Source organism: Hyperolius riggenbachi, chromosome 9, assembly GCF_040937935.1.
Source record: "Hyperolius riggenbachi isolate aHypRig1 chromosome 9, aHypRig1.pri, whole genome shotgun sequence".
In the NCBI taxonomy this organism is placed as follows: Eukaryota; Metazoa; Chordata; class Amphibia; order Anura; family Hyperoliidae; genus Hyperolius; species Hyperolius riggenbachi.
Window position 1 is genome coordinate 137,019,039 of NC_090654.1, and position 19,717 is coordinate 137,038,755.

The following is a 19,717-nucleotide window of genomic DNA, read 5'->3' on the forward strand; positions in this document are numbered from 1 at the left end:
ATGTGCAGCATCATGGAAGTTTGGAGGCATTTGAAGATAGGGGGCTATAGGTTTTTGAAGATTAGTGAGAGAAGCAGAAGAAAGAAAGAAAGCAACACACAGGATAACAGGGAGGTAAATGAGAGAAAGAGGTAGAAGTGACAGGGCCCATTGAAATTCCAAGTGGTGCAAACAGTACTATTCTGTGATGGGTGATAAGTTTAGTGCTCAAGTTACCTGCCCTCATTTGTGGTGTTAAAAATCACCCAAAAACATCAAGGAATACACAGACAGCTCATGGTGACCCAGAACCACCTGGAAGGTATAAAGGACTAAAAGAGACCAAGGAGCCCTATATTAAAAAGAAAAGCTAAATGTTATTATCCCTTCTTAAAACAGAAGGTATTTGCAATAATTCAGCTTTAAGCGAGCAACTATGATGCATCACTCCTGAATATGCAAATCATCTCTTTCTGACCCTGAAAGCAAGGCTGCACATCCTGAACCACTGGCGTATATTGAGGCTGTAGCTATACATTTTACAGAGCCACATCAATCCAACATACCGTACATACAACCTGTTTGGGAATTCTTGGCCCTGATCAGTGCAAGTTATGGATTGATATGGCTGTATGGGAAAGGGCTTGGACCAGTACTGAGGAATACCCACACAGCTCATGGAGACCCAGAACCACCTGGAAGGTATAAAGGCCTAAAAGAGACCAAAAAGCCCTCTATCAAAAAGCAAAGCTAAATGTAATTTAGTTGCGTTTGGTCTGGTAATAGTCATGGAGAGAAACCGAAGACATAACAACAAAAGTTATTTAGGTGGTTCTGATCCAGCTCTAAAAACATGCCTGAAGAAGAAACTTAAAGTTTCGAAAGCTTGCAAAATAATATTGTACAGTTAGTCATTAAAGGTATAACCTAAACAACTTTTGTTGTTATGTCTTCAAAATGTAATTTAGCTTTCTAACAACATCAAAAATACTAACTGAATCAGATGGAAAAAATTTGAAGAGAAAACAAAAATAGAGTCCAAACAAGGTTTTTCTCGAACTGCTGGATGAGCAAAGATTTGCCTAGCAGTGTTCTGAATATTGAATTATGCAGTTTGCAGTCGCTTGAGTTAATCAGTCATTTTTGGTATTGAATCATTCATGTAAAATGTTGAGTTCTAATTTGTGCCAGGTGACATGCCTCACATGTTGATTAGATAGTGGATAGAAAGTGGGTAGATAGAAAGAGAGAGAGAGAGAGGTAGCAGGAAAATATAAAGGTGATATGGCGATGCAGAGGGAGACAGCAGTTGGAAACTGATGGGAATAGAGAAAGGTAATCTATATATATAATAGAGTAAGTGCCTCAACCTTCAAGCAAGAAGAAGAAGTAGCGCCCTGCCCCCAGGGCCGGTCCAAGCAAGAAGAAGGGGCTGGTCCAAGCAAGAAGAAGAAGTAGTGTCATATCAAACCAAGGGCAAAGAGGGACAATTTGCATATTCAGTAGCAATGCATTGGGGGTAACCACAAATGTTCACTTATAGCTGAATTATTGCAGATTTTCTTCTGCTTGGTTACTCTGTTGTACTGGTCCAAGCCCTATCTCATACAGCCTTATCAATCCCTGCTATGTACTGATGAGGACCAAACGTCTGAAATAGGCTGTCACATGTGGGTTTGATATGACTGTGTAAAACTTAAAGCTATAGGCTTGCTTGACTTACCAAGGGTGAAAAGGAATAATTTGCATATTTAGTAGCGGTGTATTGTGGGTAATCACAAATGTTCACTTATAGCTGAATTATTGCAGGTTTTCTTCTGTTTTAAGAAGGCAAATTACACCAAGCTTTGATTTTTTTAGTAGAAGGTCTTTTTGGTCCCTTTTATCCATCTATACATTCCGAGTGGTTTGGGTCACCCTGAGCTGCTTGGTTACTCTGTTGTACTGGTCCAAGCCCTATCTCATACAGCCATATTAATCCTTGCCATGTACAGATGAGGACCAAAAGTCTGAAACATGCTGTCACATGTGGGTTTGATATGGCTGTGTAAAATGTAAAGCTATAGGCTTGCTATACACCAGTGGTTCTGGATGCTTGCTTGGCTTACTAAGGGTGAAAAGGAATTATTTGCATATTTAGTAGTAGTGCATTGTGGGTAACCAGAAATGTTCACTTATAGCTGAATTATTGCATATTGCCTTCTGCTTTAGGAATGCAAATTACACCAAGCGTTTCTTTTTTTAGTAGGAGGTTGTAACGATCGGTGTAACACAGAGAGGGTCTGATTACCGGTGATCTGCAGTATCACCGAGAATGCAGAATATACCCGATTATTGATGATCTGCAGTATCACCGATAATCAGATATATCTTCTAACCTCTGGACACCTGAGATGTGAGAGTGTTTTGGTGCAACAGTAATACTTTGAGGAAAGTATTTGAGCACCTTGAGTATTGGCGGCGGCTTTTCCGCGTTTTCTCACAGAGGTCTTTTTGGTCCCTTTTATCCCCCTATACATTCCGAGTGGTTTGGGTCACCCTGAGCTTCTTGGTTACTCTGTTGTACTGGTCCAAGCCCAATCTCATACAGCCGTATCAATCCCTGCCATGTACTGATGAGGACCAAAAGTCTGAAACAGGCTGTCTACATGTGGGTTTGATATGACTGTGTAAAATTTAAAGCTATATGCTTGCTATACACCAGCGGCTCTGGATGCTTATTTGGCTTACCAAGGGGGAAAAGGGGTAATTTGCATATTTAGTAGCAGTGCATTGTGGGTAACCACAAATGTTCACTTATAGCTGAATTATTGCAGATTTCCTTCTGTTTTAAAAAGGCAAATTACACCAATACAGTGTGCGGCATTGCAGGAAGTGACGACAGTGGAACGCACGATGGAACACGGAAGAGGTGAGTCATCCCCGCCTGCTGCCTCTTACTAATAGTGGCGGCTTCTACTGTGCTTAAGCAGGAGGGGGAGTGCACATGGGGGACCAAGGTGAGGGGGGGGGGGTTCCTGCTGAGCTTAAGCTGGAGGTAGAGCACACATGGGGGACCCAGTTGATGGGGGGTCCAATCCCCCTCCCCGCTGCTGTGCCCAATACCCCCTTCCTGCCCTCTACCCTCTTATGCAGCGTATGCTATGCCGCGGGTCGGCTAGTATACATAAAAGAAGGAATGGGAATAGTAAGAGGTGGTAGGAAAAGAGAGAAAAAGGGAGGTCTCATGGGAATAGAGAAAGAGGTAGCATGGATATAGAGAAGGAGGTGGTGGAAGAGAGGTAGAATAGGGATAGAGAAAGGTAGAAGAAAGAGAAAAAGGTGACATAGAGAAAAAGAGAGCTGACAGAGAGAGGGATTTAGAGAGGGAGAGAAAAAGATGTTTAAACGGTAAGAATTCTGATCAGATCACAGGTCCGGAGTCATGGAGAGAATCCAGACATAATAACAAAAGTTGTTTAGGTAATACCTTTAATGTCCAACTGTACAAGTGTACGGTTCTGATCCAGTTCTGTATCATGCCTGTAGAAATAACTTAAACTTAATATTATTATTATTTATTGGATTTATATAGCACCAACACATTATGCAGGTTTGAAAGCTTGCAAATAAATCTTGTACATTTAGCCAATAAAGGTATTACCTTAAAAACTTTGTCTATGTCTTCAGACTATCAGACCACAGCGAGAGCTTCTGAAATGTTAGTAAATAAGCTTTTATAGATCTAGGCCAGGTTTGCCGAATAATTTATATTCTCCCCTGTTCCTTAGCCCAGAACATTTGTAAATTAGGCACTATGAAAAAGTTGTGGTCGGAGTTACTAAAACACATTATTTTGGATAAAAGTACCATTCAGGTGCCATGTGCATAAAAATTCCTTTGATGTATTGACGCGTACATGCAAAAACGGCGTCTGGAAAAAAGGGCGTGGGATATAGACGAAATTATACGTTTTTATCTAAAGCAATATTTTTCTTTATAGCTTATAAACAAAAATCAAGTGCTAAATATGTTGAATTAACGGAAATGAAACAGCAAAATACCATCTATAACGAAAAAAACAATATTTACACTTGTTGAATTAACCTAACTGAAACGGCAAAATGCCATCTATAACAAAAAACAATATTTACACTTGTATTAAAAAAGTAATACAACTGTAGATAGTATTTTACTGCAACTATACCTAACTGTACTCTTACACAGATCTCTCCCTATCCCCATCTCTAACCCCTAGACCCCCCTTCCTCCCCCCTTGGTGGAAATATGCTTCATTTAATAAATTGTATATATTACATATATTGAACTGTAACTATACCTAACCCTACTCTCATACAGAACCCTCCCTGTACCTATCCCTAACCCCTAGACCCCCCTGGTGGTGCCTAACCCTAAAATAAACCCCCCCTGGTGGTGCCTAACCCTAACTACCCCCCTGGTGTTGCCTAACCCTAAAACCCCCCTGGTGGTGCCTTACCCTAACCACCCCCCTGGAGGTGCCTAACCCTAAAACCCCCCTGGTGGTGCCTAACCATAACCACCCACCTGGTGATGCCTAAACCTAACCATCCCCACTGCACAAACACTCTTACACACATATAAACAATAATATATTTGATACTGTAAAATACTTCACTACAATATAACAAATAACCTGAATAGAATAAATTATGTTTTTTTAATAGAATAAATAACCTTAAAATCATGTACACATTAAAAATATTATAAATAGAAAAAGTCATATATTTATAATACAAAAAATAGCCTGACAATCACGTACACATTAAAAATAATGGTAATATTAAAAGTGATATATTAGTAAGATAATAAATCTGAAAACTATAATCGATGCATTATAATTCTGAAAACAAGGTTACTACCAAAAGCGATGTATTTCTAATACAATAAGCTTGAAAACAACATTTAATCATTATACATATGAAAACGAATATTAAAACGATAAAATAAGTGTAAATGAAAATTTACTTGTTACACTCCTGAAAGCGAAATTTAAAAATGATAAAATAAGTAAAACCGAAAGTCAAAACTAATTTGTAAACGATATTTGTAATAAACCTTATTCTGTAAATGAAAACTTTTGTTAACACGATCCCTGCAACTGCTATTTTTCAGGTGCCCTAATTTCCTCTCTGGCGCCAATAGTCGATATTTTGCATTGCAGCCTATGGGTGCGCCCTTTTTGTCCATTAGCCATATGCGCCCTTTTTTACTGCTTCTGTTTTCACTTCCTGTTTGTGCATAAACTGTGAACACCCAGCCAGGCAGCTTGAGTTGTGAGTGATACTGTAGGCAGGTGCTAAAACTTAGATTCAAAAACTCTTATTTGGTTTAGCCTTCTCCTTTAAATATTGCATGCATGATATCCTGCTGACATATATTAGTTTTCTCAATGAATGATACAGTCACTGTACCATAGATAACACTGGCCACATTTCAAGATAATACACAACAAGACAGATATAACAGACAGTTTATGTTTTATCACAGCAACACGTCTTAAAATAGATCTGAAATACAGTGAGAATGTCTGAGTTTAAAACAGACCCAATAGTATAGTTCATTTGTTTAGAGGATCAAACATAGCACTTCTCTCATCTCATAACAGAGATTTTACATAAACCACTGAATCTCTTGGACACTTGCAAAGCCAACTCAAAGGGAAGAAATACTGTAGTATGGACATTGGTTAGAAACTTTTATCTATGTCTGCATCCTCATCTGAGGGCATTTTCTCACTCCTTGGCCAATATGCAATTCACTTTTTCTCCTGTGTTATCACCTGGGAGGTAATGTTTATCTTTGCTTTTAAATAACTTTTTAGCCTATTACAATTGCAAAAGTGATGAAAAATTGGTGAAATAGTACTATCAAAATTAGAGTATTTTCTTTTTTGCTGGCAGTATGAAGGCATTTTATGACAAACAATGTGTAAAAATATCTCCTAGGAGAAAACTCAGAAGAAAAGGTGAATTGCATATGGGCCCTTGTCCTGCAAAGAAGTTTGCAAATTTCTCCATCACAAAATGAGATAGCAACAAATAAACCCCCTTTTTGTGTTAAATGTAGATGAAATACGACTTTCATCAAGTTCTTATTGCTATCCCTCATTTGCTTTCTCTGAGACCACAAGAGTTCATATTAAAATCTAAATTGGAGAGAGGAGTGCTCTATGGTGCATGAAATCCAATGTTTATTCAGGTAAAAAAGTAATGCACTTACCTCAATGAAGTGAAAACTTGCATGTACCCGGTTTCCTGGAGATGGACTCTCTCTATCAGCATTGTGGTACTTCCTCTGTGACTGCACTGTGGCCATTGTCTTGGTGTTCTGGACAATGGTGGTTTCCAAAAGTATAAGTGTGTACCTCCTTCATACCTCCAGTGTCATTACGCTTTTCAGCACTCTGCACCTTCGTCACTTGATTAAGGAGCAGAGTGCTGAAACGTGTAATGACATTGAAGGCATTAAGGAGGTAGGACACGCACACACTGCCGGAAACCCAGAAGTCCAGGAAACCCAGAAGTCCAGGACGCCAAGACGCTGCCGCTGCTAGCCATAATGCTGTCACAGAGGGCGTACCGCAATGCTGGTAGTAGGAGTCCACCTCCGGGAAACCTGTTACAAGTGAGTTTTTACTTCATTGATGTAAGTGCATAACTTTTTTACCTTAATAAACATTGGATTTCATGCACCATAGAGCGCTCCTCTTACCTATTTAGATCTACTGTATCCCTACCAAGGAGCTGTTTAAAGGGATATGTGAAGAAAGTCCAACATTTTCCTGTGTGTGAGGGTTCATAATAAACCTTAGAAGGTCCATGGTCACTGAAGACCACAAACAGAGAGGACACAGACAGCACAAGCAACCTCTTTCCTCAGCTTATCTGTTTAATCCTCCGTTTCAAAACCCCCCACGACTACCCCCAATACTCAGTGGTCAACTTCATGATCAAGTAACTTTAAAGTCTGCCCAATCCTCCACTTCATCCATGATTAGTACTATCCCAACTACTCCTGCAATCAACTCTATATTGCATCCCAGAAACTGCCACATCGCTTATACATAGCCACCCCCCCCCCCCCCATCCCCCACCTGATACAACTCTTGCAAAGCCATGCTTCAGCTGGCCTTAAGGAAGGTCCATATCTATAATAGCGACAACAATTGCTCTAATTGCTGTCAAATAGGTTTGATCCAGCGACCAGTGCTGACAGTCTCAAAGAAGCAAAAACAACATTTGCATTTGCTGCTTCCCGCAGGTGCACTGGCGGCTCCTGCCTGGTCTCTGGTGGAAATAGCTGAGCCCGATCGAGTCCACTATTTCTGCCAGAGCCCGAGTGGAAAGCCACTAGTGGCTCTGCCACTAGTGGACTTTCCAGGGTGCCAGCACTGGATTGCATCTGCTGAGGAGCATGGGGGTAGCCTCTTTAGGAACCAAATGCTTCCACCTCCTGATGTAAGTACCCCATAGGGGCACTTCTTTTCCCTCTCAAGTACACTTTAAGTATTAGGACACTTACATTTTAAACAATCTGTTTCTCCCAAAACTTATATTCCAGTTAGGCTAGGGTCACAGTGGGCATTGTGTTCCTTGTGACAGCAGGACTATGCACAATGGGACTGCTGTCACGTACATTGTCAGTGTGTTGTGTTGCATACAGTCAATAAAGAGCTTCACTGTAAGGGCTCTTTTCCACTAGCTGCGATCTGCTTCAAAAAGCAGATTGCAGCCATTTTGCCAATAGCAATGAGCACCGCAATAACATGTTAACTGCGGTGCTCATTTTCCTCTACCGTGATTTGTTGTTTGTCCAAATGGAATTGATGGCCTGCACAATTCTTGGCACAATCATTGTGGCAAGTGTAAAAAGCAGCTTGTGCGGTCACAGTCGCAGTGCGAATGTGCTTATAATCACACTTGCTAGTGGAAAAGGGCACTAACTGTTAACATGCAAGCTTTGCAGTAATGCAGTGCATGCAGTGCGTTACGATGCTGCACAATTCTTGGCACAATCATGTTTCATTCATGACAGCTGCACGACGCAATTGTGGCAAGTGTAAAAAGCAGCTTGTGCGGTCACAGTCGCAGTGCGAATGTGCTTATAATCACACTTGCTAGTGGAAAAGGGCACTAACTGTTAACATGCAAGCTTTGCAGTAATGCAGTGCATGCAGTGCGTTAGGATGCTGCACGCCATAGTACCTCAATGCACCTGCCACACTGTAAACATCACATAGGTGTTGATTTGCATTGCGGAAAGCTGTGCTACAAAAGTAACTTTTATGCCCCTCTATGAATGAAGCTTTAGTGAAGTCGTGAGGAGGGGACACTATCAAATAGCTCCATACTCCTAATTCCTTCACCCCAAACAGCTATTTATTATTTCATCTCCTCCCTGTGGCTGGAGGCTATAGAGTGCAGTATTACCTTTGCGCACCAGTGGTTCTTGTGTACCAGTTTCCAGTCTCATCAGAAGTGTATGTTAATATACAATGTCTATACACTTTACATCATGCATACATTTCTTTTTGCCTGGTTAGCATTTCGATTTATCCATGGGAATTTGTTCCAGCTCGTATCCCGTGTGTCCATTGACATTTTCTGTTCAGCCCTGCAGATGGCTTCAGACAAAAGGGCGGATCGTCATTAGCATGATAATGCCAGCTACTGGGACTGAAGCTAGAAATTTCTCTCCCCAAAACTTTCATTATGTCACTGGGTTACTTGTGTCACACAGAATAAATCTCTATGAATAAAGGCGATTGAAAAGGATAAGTAGAGACTTGAGAGCCCAAGTGTGTGTGTGTTTCAATCACAGTCCCGCTCACTTTCTGTAAAATTGTCTAAGGAACAATATATTCAGCTAGTATTGGTATTTGGTGTCATTGTCTCATAATCCAACACAGCAAAAAAGTTTAGAAAAATAAATTATCCAACAAATTTTCTGTACTTTTGCCCAATAGATAGCTTAAAGTGTCAGGGCAAAGCACACAAACAACACACTAGTAGTGATCTGTCTCTGAACTAAGGTATACAAGAGTTCTCTAATTCTTAAAAGAACATGAAGTACAGAATATCGACAAGCAGCTGATGAAGCTATCACATCTACTTGGGTCCCAACAATGTCATAGAATCCTCAGCATTAGGTTCAAGGCAATATTCTAGATGTGGGTCTCTCAGCATTCACCTAGTGTTCACAACACAACAGCACATAAATGGTGACCACCACCACAACAGAATCAAAGGCATGTGCTTAGTATGTTCAACCAATGATAAAAAAAAAAAGTACCTACTAAGCATCTGCTTTTGATTCTATCGTAGCGCTGAGGATTCTGTGACTGTGATAAATCTCTGTCATCGTAGCAGCAAATACCGTATTTTTCAGAATATAAAATGCACTTTTTCTCCCCCTAAAGTAGGGAGAAAAAGTCAGTGTGTCTGACAAGCGCCTATAAAAATGTCGGCGCCATAGGCAGCAATAGTACAAGCCACGATTAGCGGCAAGGAAGCAAAAATGGCGGCCGATAAACAGCGGGCACTAGGCACCCACTATTTATCGGGCACCATAATTTAACCTCCTTGCTGCTAATCGCGTTTTGTACTATTGCTGGCTATGGCAACAGGAGGGCTAGTGTTAGGCAGTGGGGGTAGAGTGGGCTAGTGCTAGGCGGCAGGGGTAGAATGGACTAGTGATAGGCAGCAGGGGGTAGAGTGGGCTAGTGTTAGGCAGCAGGGGGTAGAGTGGGCTAGTGTTAGGCAGCAGGGGCTAGAGTGGGCTAGTGTTAGGCAGCAGGGGGTAGAGTGGGCTAGTGTTAGGCAGCAGGGGCTAGAGTGGGCTAGTGTTAGGCAGCAGGGGCTAGAGTGGGCTAGTGTTAGGCAGCAGGGGCTAGAGTGGGCTAGTGTTAGGCAGCAGGGGCTAGAGTGGGCTAGTGTTAGGCAGCAGGGGCTAGAGTGGGCTAGTGTTAGGCAGCGGGGGCACAGTGGCTAGTGTTAGGCAGCGGGGGTGGAAGGGGTAGGGTTAGGCATAGGTAGAGGGATAGTTCAGTGTGAGGGTAGTCAGCGATACATTACCTGGTCCCGGCGATCGCTCCTTCACTTCCTAGTCTGCAGGAGTCCCTGCATGGTGATAAGCTGGCTGCAGGACTCCTGGAAACTTACAAGGAAGTGAAGGAGTGATTGCTGGGACCAGGTAATGTAAGCTAGATGCCGGTAAAGACATCTAGTTACTAAGGTTATTTAACATTTTAGGACATTTCTAAAATGTTAAATAACCTTAGTAGCAAGATGTCATTATTGGCATCTCCTGCGCCATTTTTTTGGATGGGGCCTTTTTTAAATGTACGACTTCCTGGTACTGGTGTATGCTCTTGTTGCGAGACACCGGCAGCTACTTTGAAAGGCAGCTTTCCACTCCTGAATTGGCTGCCAGTCCTGCAGTGTATAGGCACTGGTGGAGACGGAACTTCTAGGTCCCACCTGCGCAGTTATTGGAGCCAATAGTAATGTTCACATTACTATTGGCTCCAAGTCAGAGGAGGTTTCCTAGATTCACAGGTCAATAGCTGTTTTCATATAAACAGTATCCTGCAGCAGCAATGTGCTGGGTCTTCACAGAAGTATGCAAAATATTTGAAATATTCTTTTTATGAGTCTAATAAACTGAAATTGATTGGAAGCGTATAATTTGAGCTTGTGAGGTTCAACAGATCACAGGCACATTCAAAGTGGCTGTGCCAGAAAATCGATCAAAATATAGCCAACTCCAGCCAAATTTTGACTATAGTAGGGAGGAGTTGGGTTTCATCGCTGTGTATGCCCCTGTTCCTTAGGAAATATAAGCACTGGAACATAAAGTAAAGGATAAACTCTTCAAAAGGAGTAAGGACAACAATAACCTGAAAAAAGAGAATAACATTTCCTTGTTCTATTCAGAATTTAAAAAAAGTAAAGGCTTGAGTCTATGTTTAACAATGGCTGCTGCAATGAGCCTTTAAAGAACAAGCGACACCCATGCTAACCTAGAAATAAAAAACACATATATAAGTAGATAAATAGTACTTCTACTTAAATAACAGATGTATTGTGCTATCCACGTAATGATTCCTGTGAATTTTATAAAGGAACAGCAGAAAATCCTATTCTAGGCCGTGGCCATCTTGCCAAGCTAATGCTGACATCATATCCTCCCTGACTCTTGTTTGCCTTCCTCCCAGAGTCTTCAGACACTCCCACTGAGGTGTATACTAACAACTGCACTGTCTTTTTTTTATTTACACATACAATCACTGAGTCACCTCAGCCTAAACACAAGTAATCAGAAGGTGTTTCTGATAAGCAGCTAGGCAGGGAAATAAATGGAAGAGGAGGAATATATTATAGATAAAAAACTCCCAACATTCAACTCTTTGGCACTAGGGCCAGTGCTCCTAAAGTATGTGATAACTACAAACCATAACAGCAGAAAGTTTTCAAAGTTTTGAATGCAGGATTAGTATCTTTATCACTTAATACACTCAGACCAGTTGCTGTTGAAATTTGATTTTTATGATGACAATACCGCTTTAAAGTCCAGCTCCATGCACAATTGAAAATATAATTTCTGATAACTTTGCAGGCAGTGTTCAGTTGTTTGTTTCTGAAGTACACAAAGCTTCTGCAGCTGAAAATCTTATATTAAACGTGTTGCTGCATGACCTGACAGCCTAGCTAAGGACTTAAAGCAAACCTTTGAGATTCATTTGTCAAAATATCACATACATACCTTAGTAGAGGGAAACCTCTTCCCGACCACCAATACAGCGATGGAACCCTCAGAAGTTCATGGCCACACTCCGGTATGTGAACAAGCATGTCTTCACTGTGCAGGAATAAGATGGCTCATGCAATAGAAACAAGCACATTCTGCTTTGTGCAGCTGTGCGGGCGAACTCAGGGGGCCACAGCATTAGAATAGTGAGAAGTAGTGAGAAGAAAAGAATGGGGGCACCCAGAGGCTTCCCTCTACTTACTGTGCCTTGCTAAAGTATTAAACCCCCCCCCCCCACACACACACACACACACACGCACACACACCTTGGCATTTAAAAGCATTGTAGCTTCACAAACTGAAATTAAAGTGGATTGTCTGAGAATTAATCACCATTTTATTGACAGAACCTTCCTACAACTTTGACAATGTACTTCTTGACTTATTGTAGGACAAAATAACTGAAAACATCAGCGTGTATAATGATTCACCCCCCCCCCCAGTCAGTACTTTGTTGAGCCACCTGTTGTGGCAATTACAGATGCAAGTTGTCTGGATAAGTTTCCAAGCTTGCCACATCTTGCCCCTGAGATTTTTTCCCATTCCTCAAGGCAAAACTTCTCCAGTTCCCCCATGTTAGTTTATTGTGAACAGCAATCTTCAAGTTCAACCAGAGATTTTCTATAGGATTGAGCTCTGGACTTTGATTAAGCCATTCCAACAAATTAAAATGTCTCCCCTTAAATCACTCAAGTGTTGCTTTAGCAGTATGCTTCGAGTCATTGTACTGTTGGAAGAAGAGCCCCTGGCCTGGTCTTAAATAACTGGTAGACTGACACAGTCTTTAGTCTTTATTTAGCATCATCCATATTTTCCTTGACTTGGACCAGTTTTCCTGTCCCTGCTGATATACAACATGCCCAAAGCATGATGCTCCCACCAATATGTTTTACTGAGGAGATGGTATTTTACGGATGATGGGATGTGCTGGGTTTGCGCCAGACATAGCAGGCTCTTTTTAATGATGTTGAAACCTATTGGACCTTTCTGAAAAGGTGTGTTTATACTGACAAATCATGTGAGTTATTGCACAAAGGTGGACTTCATTTCACTAATCTTGTGACTTATGAAGGTCATTTGTTGTACCAGGGCTTTTTAGGGTCTCCATGGCAAAAGGAGTAAATACATGTGCAAATGCCAATTTTCAGTTTATTTTTAAAAAAAAAAAATCTTTTTTTAAATATATTTTTCTCATGTCACCTCAACCACTATTTTGTGCACGTGATTCCTCACGTAAGATACGATTAAACAACATTAAACATTGTTATGTAACAAAATAGGTACAAAACCAAGGGGGTCAGGAGGGTTGAATACTTTTCAAAGGCACTGTAAAAAAAAAGTACCCATTTGGGACACTTTTTTCACTACAGGTAAAGTGGTGTCCTAGGATTTTCCTATCATTTTCATTTTAAGTTGAAGGGGTTACATTTTAACTTTAAAGTCTGAACATCTTCCATATCAGTGTGCTAACATAAGTAAATAATTAGCTTTTGAGCTTTTTGGCACTCTCTGTTATCAGGATTGTTTGTTCACCCAGATACAAGTGCCTTGGTAGTTGTTTACTTTTCATGAGAACCACAACTGCATTCGACTGCCTAATTTGCATAACAAAGCACTGAGTTTATTAACCCTTACAATGAAAAAATATTACTTAAACACAGACAAGTTGTAAGTAGGCTTAGTAGAATATGAAGAGAAGAAAGAGGCTGTCTTGATGCTCAATATGGAGATTGATCAAATGCCAGGGAGTACACCAGTCCCCACATGAATCTAGAAGGGTGCCAGAGTACAGTGTCTGAGAAGAAAATCACTGGGTCTCCACTTCATTTTATGTAATTATAGCTTTTCATTGTTGTACCTCAGCAACAAATGCTCAATGTTTTGGCCAAAAAACTGCCTTTGTCAAGTGCTAAAACATCATACATGTGAGCACGTCTAAATACATTGATCCTTATGCGTAAAAACAATTCGCTGCGCACTTCCAGGAATTCAACCTGCAAAGACAGCTTCACATAGCGCAATACTGCTACATTTCAAATGTCTCTCATGCTTCACCAAAACTTCCATGCCCATGAATAACAGTGCAATACTGTGCTCCCACCACCTCATAAACTGTGAGGCTTACCAGATACAAACCACCTCTTTCTCAGGTGGGGGTCTCGCTCAAACTGTATATTTCACTCCGCACATCAGTGATCCATAACCATCATCAAATTGTAAAATTGGCCTTTTTAATAAAACATATTAAAATGTCCTTCCGAGGTACATCAAATCAACAATAAAACACCACTGGGCTTCTCCTGCACTCCAGCAACTTACAAGACAAGATAGATAGATAGCATGTCACAGCAGTGAGTCTCCTGGGCCTGGCGTGTTTGTTTCTGTATACCGTTCGCGGAGTCCCACGCTTTTGGCTGTCTGCACCTGCCTGGTCCTTCCGTGTTCCACCACTCTCACGAGACTTGCGTCAGGCGTACAAGTCTCTGTATTTTATTTGCCCATTTGTCCTGGTTATTACACCATTTAAATTATGTCCCTATCACAATGTATGGCGACCAATATTTTATTTGGAAATAAAAGTGCATTTTTTCAGTTTTGCGTCCATCACTATTTACAAGCTTATAATTTAAAAAATGTTCACAATATACCCTCTTCACATGCATATAAAAAAGTTCAGACCCTTAGGTAACGATTCATGTTTTTTTTTTTTTGAATTGTAATTTTTTTTTTCATTAAAATGTTTTATTATTATTTTGTTAAAAAAATGTATGTAGATGTAGTTTTACTATTTGGCCACAAGATGTGTGAGATTTTTTTTTTTTTTTAGCCCTGGAAGTGTAGTGATCGATTCCAGGCAGCATATAGAGGATGGGAAACTAGAGCAGCTGCCTGGACTTGACAATCACGTCCAGGCGGCATACATGGTTAAGTTACTTCAGAACCCGTGTACTTGGTATTCCAATGTTTTTCCATTCTTATGGTGGCCACTAATGATCCAATCTTTTTTATCCAATCTTACCATTTCTATGTAATATAAGGTAACTGCCTGAAGTATCCATTCAGCATATTCACTCAATTTACCTTTATACTACATAGATTTGGTAAGACTGGATGAAAAAGATCGGATCATTAGTGGCCACCTTTAGGATGGTAGTATGTGAGTCCACTACTTTACTTGTTGTCACCTTTTCTAGTACTACAGTATATGTACTCATGTTTATCTCATCTTGTCACGTGTCACTTCAGGTACACTTTAAAGGCAGCTTTTGGAGACCTGGCTGCTGCTTGGCTAGGTATCATCATGCATTCCACACTGGGAGAGGGGTGGAACACGAAAACAGCTGGCTATGATCAAATATTTCTGACTTGCATACCAATTTAAGGCAAATTGTGTGCAGTTGGGAATTGGACCAATCAAAATCAGCACAAAGTGTGGTTGACTGGTGCAGTTCCAACTTACATGCAGTTTGCTCTAAATTCACATTCAAGTGGAAATGATTCACTTCACGTTGACCATCTTTGGACTATGCTACAACTGTTTATGAGGAAGCTCCACATGAGCTACTTAAAGGAATCATCAGGCAAATAGTAGGAAAGCTGATTTACTTACCTGGGGCTTTCTGCAGCCCCTTGCAGCTGTCTGTCCCAGCCGCCGGCCCCGGATCCCCACACGGTGCAGAGGAAGACTTCAAGGTTGTCCTTACCCATGTTGTCTGCGGCGCACAGAACTACTGCGCTTGCGCAGTATGCGTATTATTTGCCTGATGACGCCTTTAAAAAGTATTTTGACATCTGTTAATCAATGACATTCTGAACAAATAAAAACAACTATGCTACAAATCACCTTCACAGGACTAGAAAAACTTGTGTGTCTAGATTTGGGCTTCAACATTATTATTTTTTTCTTTTTCAGATCCCTTCTGGAAGCTGAGAGCACACGAATATGCTCACCGACTGCAGATTATACATTGTCTTCACCATTCAGCAGTAAGTACTATATTGAATCTTATTACAATACTCATTTAGATACTTTAGCTAGGTATAATGGGAGAGAAAAAGATGTTTAGACCTCAGATGTAATGTTTTATCTGCTAAAAGTCCCCATTATCCGGAATTCAGGCAACTGGAAGTCTCAACTAACCGGCATGCCTAAGGGATAATGGAGACCTCTGTTGGGTGGCTTTCTGTGGGTGCTGGCAGGCTGTAAAATACTTACCGAGCCTCCAGTGATGGCTAGAAGCTTCACTCAATCTCTCTGCAGGCTCTGAGGGCTTCCGGCATCATTGTATGGAAGCCAGAGAGTCACATGACCCAGTGCGGGTCAGCTGACACTCCGGCTTCTGTGCAAAGGGGAAGCCGGAAAGCCACTCCGAGCACATGGAGAGATAGAGGGAGACTGCTAGGCATCGCTGCAGCCGTGGTGAGTAGTTTGGGGGGGGAGGTTTCTGCTATTTCAGCCGGTTGCTCAAGCACCTGGAAAGCACATGTATCTGGCGATCCAGGCCGGTGCAGGATACCGGGGACTTTTCTGTAGCAAGTTTTCAAAATAGTGGACGTCTAACATGGTGGTGGTGACACCATGTTTGATAAAAAATAGTGAAAAGAAACCTGAATCTCTAAAGCTTGCTATTGAAATCCACTCAGTTTGCCAATAAATTCTTCATTTGCCTAAACTTGTACTAATAACTAACACAGTACATTAACTAATGATATTAATGTTGATCTTAGGCTTCCATTTCTTTCCTTAGTACAATAAACAATCTTCTTTACTTCACATGAGAGGTTTAATTCAAGACCATCTGTATATTTTACTTTTCCTAAAATAACTGCCGGAGTCTAAAGGATGTTTAATGAAAGTTCCCATGGTGACTAGATTTGTAAATGTTTCCCTCACTTTCTCCAGAATAGTGAAATCATTTTGTTGCAAGTCACATTCAGGAAATAATGATAAATTCTCTTTCTCAGTGGTTCATCTGATTAGATGGCACAGAGCAGAATCTGTAATTTGCAATCTGCCAGGGGAATGAATATCCACTTTTTTTTATTTAGCACGGCATAATAATCACCTCACCCTAATTTATTAGGACAAAAGGAAACAAAATGCCCTGTGAGAAAACAGGAAAAACTGAGTGAACATATGAACAAGCACAGATACACTAACAGCAACAAAAAGAAAAATGATACTGGTCTCCCAGTGCTTGCACATTTTTGTTCCCCGGGACACAGCTTAAAGGACAACGGACGTGTGAGGTATATGGAGGCTGCCATATGTATTTCCTTTTAAGCAATACCAGTTGCCTGGCTTTCCTGCTGATCCCCTGCCTCTAATACTTTTAGCCATATACCCTGAACAAGCATATGCAGATCAGATGGTTCTGACATTATTGTTGGATCTGACAAGATTAGCTGCATGCTTGTTTCTGGTGTTATTTGGACACTATTGCAGCCAAATAGATCAGCTGGACTGCCAGGCAACTGGTATTGTCTAAAAGGAAATAAATATGGCAGCCTTCGTATACCTTTTATTTTAGGTTCCATTTAAGTGACCTTCTGGTTACTGTACTAAAGGGTGGCTTCAAGTCACATAAAGAAAGAGTAATAGGAGAGACAAAATATATATATTGGTTCAAAACTGTAGATAGTAGGCAGGGCCGGTTCTAGACTTTTTACTGCTCGAGGCAAATTTGTGAGCTTATCTTGCCCTGAAAGCTGCCATTGCATTTTATTCCAGCTGCTTTTTATTATATATTAAAATATTGTAGTGAGCTGTTCTGAACTGTGTGTATGCCTGAAGCACAGAGAGTGTTTTCAGTTGTTAAGGTGGCCATACATCAGGCGACTTGATGGCCGATCGACCATCCAATTTGATTATTATAATCGAATTGTGTCGCCAAGTGCATGCCCAACCGACAAAGCAACCAATTTCGGACAGAAATTGGTCGCATTGTCGATAGCGCATGGTGCAAAATGTCGGGCCAAACGGTGGGCAATTTCCCAACGATCGACGAAACCATCCGCCGCCTCACCGCTGTGTTATGTAATGTTTCCCCCCCCCGTGTAATGTATACATTACCTGTCCGCGCCTTCCGATTGTCCCCCGCTGCTCAGGGCGCATTCCCCTCCTCCGCATACACGCATGCCCCACGTGGCTTCCTGGTAAGGGCGACGTCACACATGCGCACCCTTACTAGGAAACCACATAAGGTTCGCATGTATGCAGAACAGGAGAATGTGTCCAGAGCACGGGGGATAAACGGAGGCCGCGGACAGGTAATGTATACACTCTGGCACGGGAGCCATTACTTTAGGGGGCACAGCGGTGAGGCGGCGCACAGGGCCTGTGGTGTATGGGCAGCTGACAGATCTCGCTCTCATCAAATTCAATAAGAGAGAGATATGTCTCTTGGTCGAATCTACCCATACAACGCTAGATCTATGGGCACCTTTACACACAAATGTAACAACATTGGAATGTAAACAAAGATACTGTTATCTCCAGTCTGGATGCTGATTTGAAGCTGAATAGCTTTTCCATAGCAGGACAAAGTGCTGTGTTTAACAGTTTCAATGATGTTCTGCTATAATGTTTTACTGGGATAGCAGCTTTAAAGCTGCAAGGAATCTTTTAGAGCAAAGTAGAAATACTGACTTTCAGACCACTTTAAGGTTAGATATTGCTGATTTCTTTTGGGGGGGGGGGGGGGGGAGGGTGTATGAAACAGAATAATAAACAGCATAGGAAGGCTATGGTAGGAGAAAGAGCGAAAAAGAGACAGGGAAGAGAATACAGAGTAGGTAGTGTGGGGGAAAGAGGACATATGAATGATATTGGGGCAAGAGAAAGAGAAGTGTGGGAAAGAGAAAAGGGGATAATATAAGAAAGAGGTCGTATTGAGCAGAGCAGGCAGCGCTCTACCTTATCAGAGCAGGCAGTGCTCTTGCAGTAAAACGGCACCGAGCATCTGCATCTTGGCTCAGTCTGTGTGCACACTTGCGTTGCCAGTTTGCCGCTCTCTAATTAATGTGGCCTGAGACAAACAATTCACCCTGCCTCATAGCTAAACCGGCACTGATAGCAGGATGACAATTTTTTACATTTGCAAACATCCTTGCTAAAACCCTTTTGATATCCTGTTGTAAATAAGGCACCTGAATGACATTTATTTCTATCTGCAAAACAATTTATGAACCTCCTTCTGATGTTCAGTGTTTATAAGCTGTGTATCTTGTTAGCATGCAGCAATAGAGTCTGAATAAAGCTTATTACACGAAAGCTTACATTTTTTCTTTTAAAGTGTACCTGTATTGAAAAAGTTCCCCAAATGGATACTCCCCTTGGGAGAGGGAAGCCTCTGGATCCTCCAGAGGCTTCCACCCATCCTCCTCTATTGGGTCATTTCAACGCTGTCTCTTCTTGAAAAAGCCAAATCAAATTGGGTCCATGCTACTGCACATACATGAACCTGCACCTGCATAGTAGCACGGACTAGATCAGGTTTGGCTATTACCGCTGAAGCCTGAACGGGTCTGTGCTATTGCACAGACACAGTTTGACTGCCCTTTAGGGGTCCATGTTATGGAACAGCTTTGTGGAGGAGAACAGGAAAAGCCTATTAAGCATCCAGAGGCTTCCCCCTTCCAAGGAAAGTATCTAATTTTTCTTTAATTAATCCATTCCTCAGGGACAGTTCTAGCTACAATAGGGCCCCGGGAGAGAAGTAACTTGGGGGTATCATCTAGCAACACCCCTCCACAGCGCCCAAGCCAACTCTCAGGACCCATCCCACCACACTACCAGCCACACAAAATCATTAGGTGTTCATCCTATGTCCTCAAGCATCGTTGTGGACCCCGTTATTCCCCTTCTCCTTTCCCTTACAAATCCAGACAGAGTGCACAAACCTATTAT

At 41.5% G+C, this 19,717-nt stretch overlaps 1 protein-coding gene across 1 annotated transcript in view; it reads left to right on the forward strand.

Annotated features, from left to right (window-relative positions):
* Positions 1 to 19,717, forward strand: part of LOC137532729 (uncharacterized) — an 82,115-nt gene that overhangs the window by 45,482 nt on the left and 16,916 nt on the right. Inside the window, exon 3 of the mRNA XM_068253569.1 lies at positions 15,722 to 15,795. Within this exon, the coding sequence (XP_068109670.1) occupies positions 15,722 to 15,795 (74 nt within the window). The remainder of the gene's footprint in view (positions 1 to 15,721; positions 15,796 to 19,717) is intronic.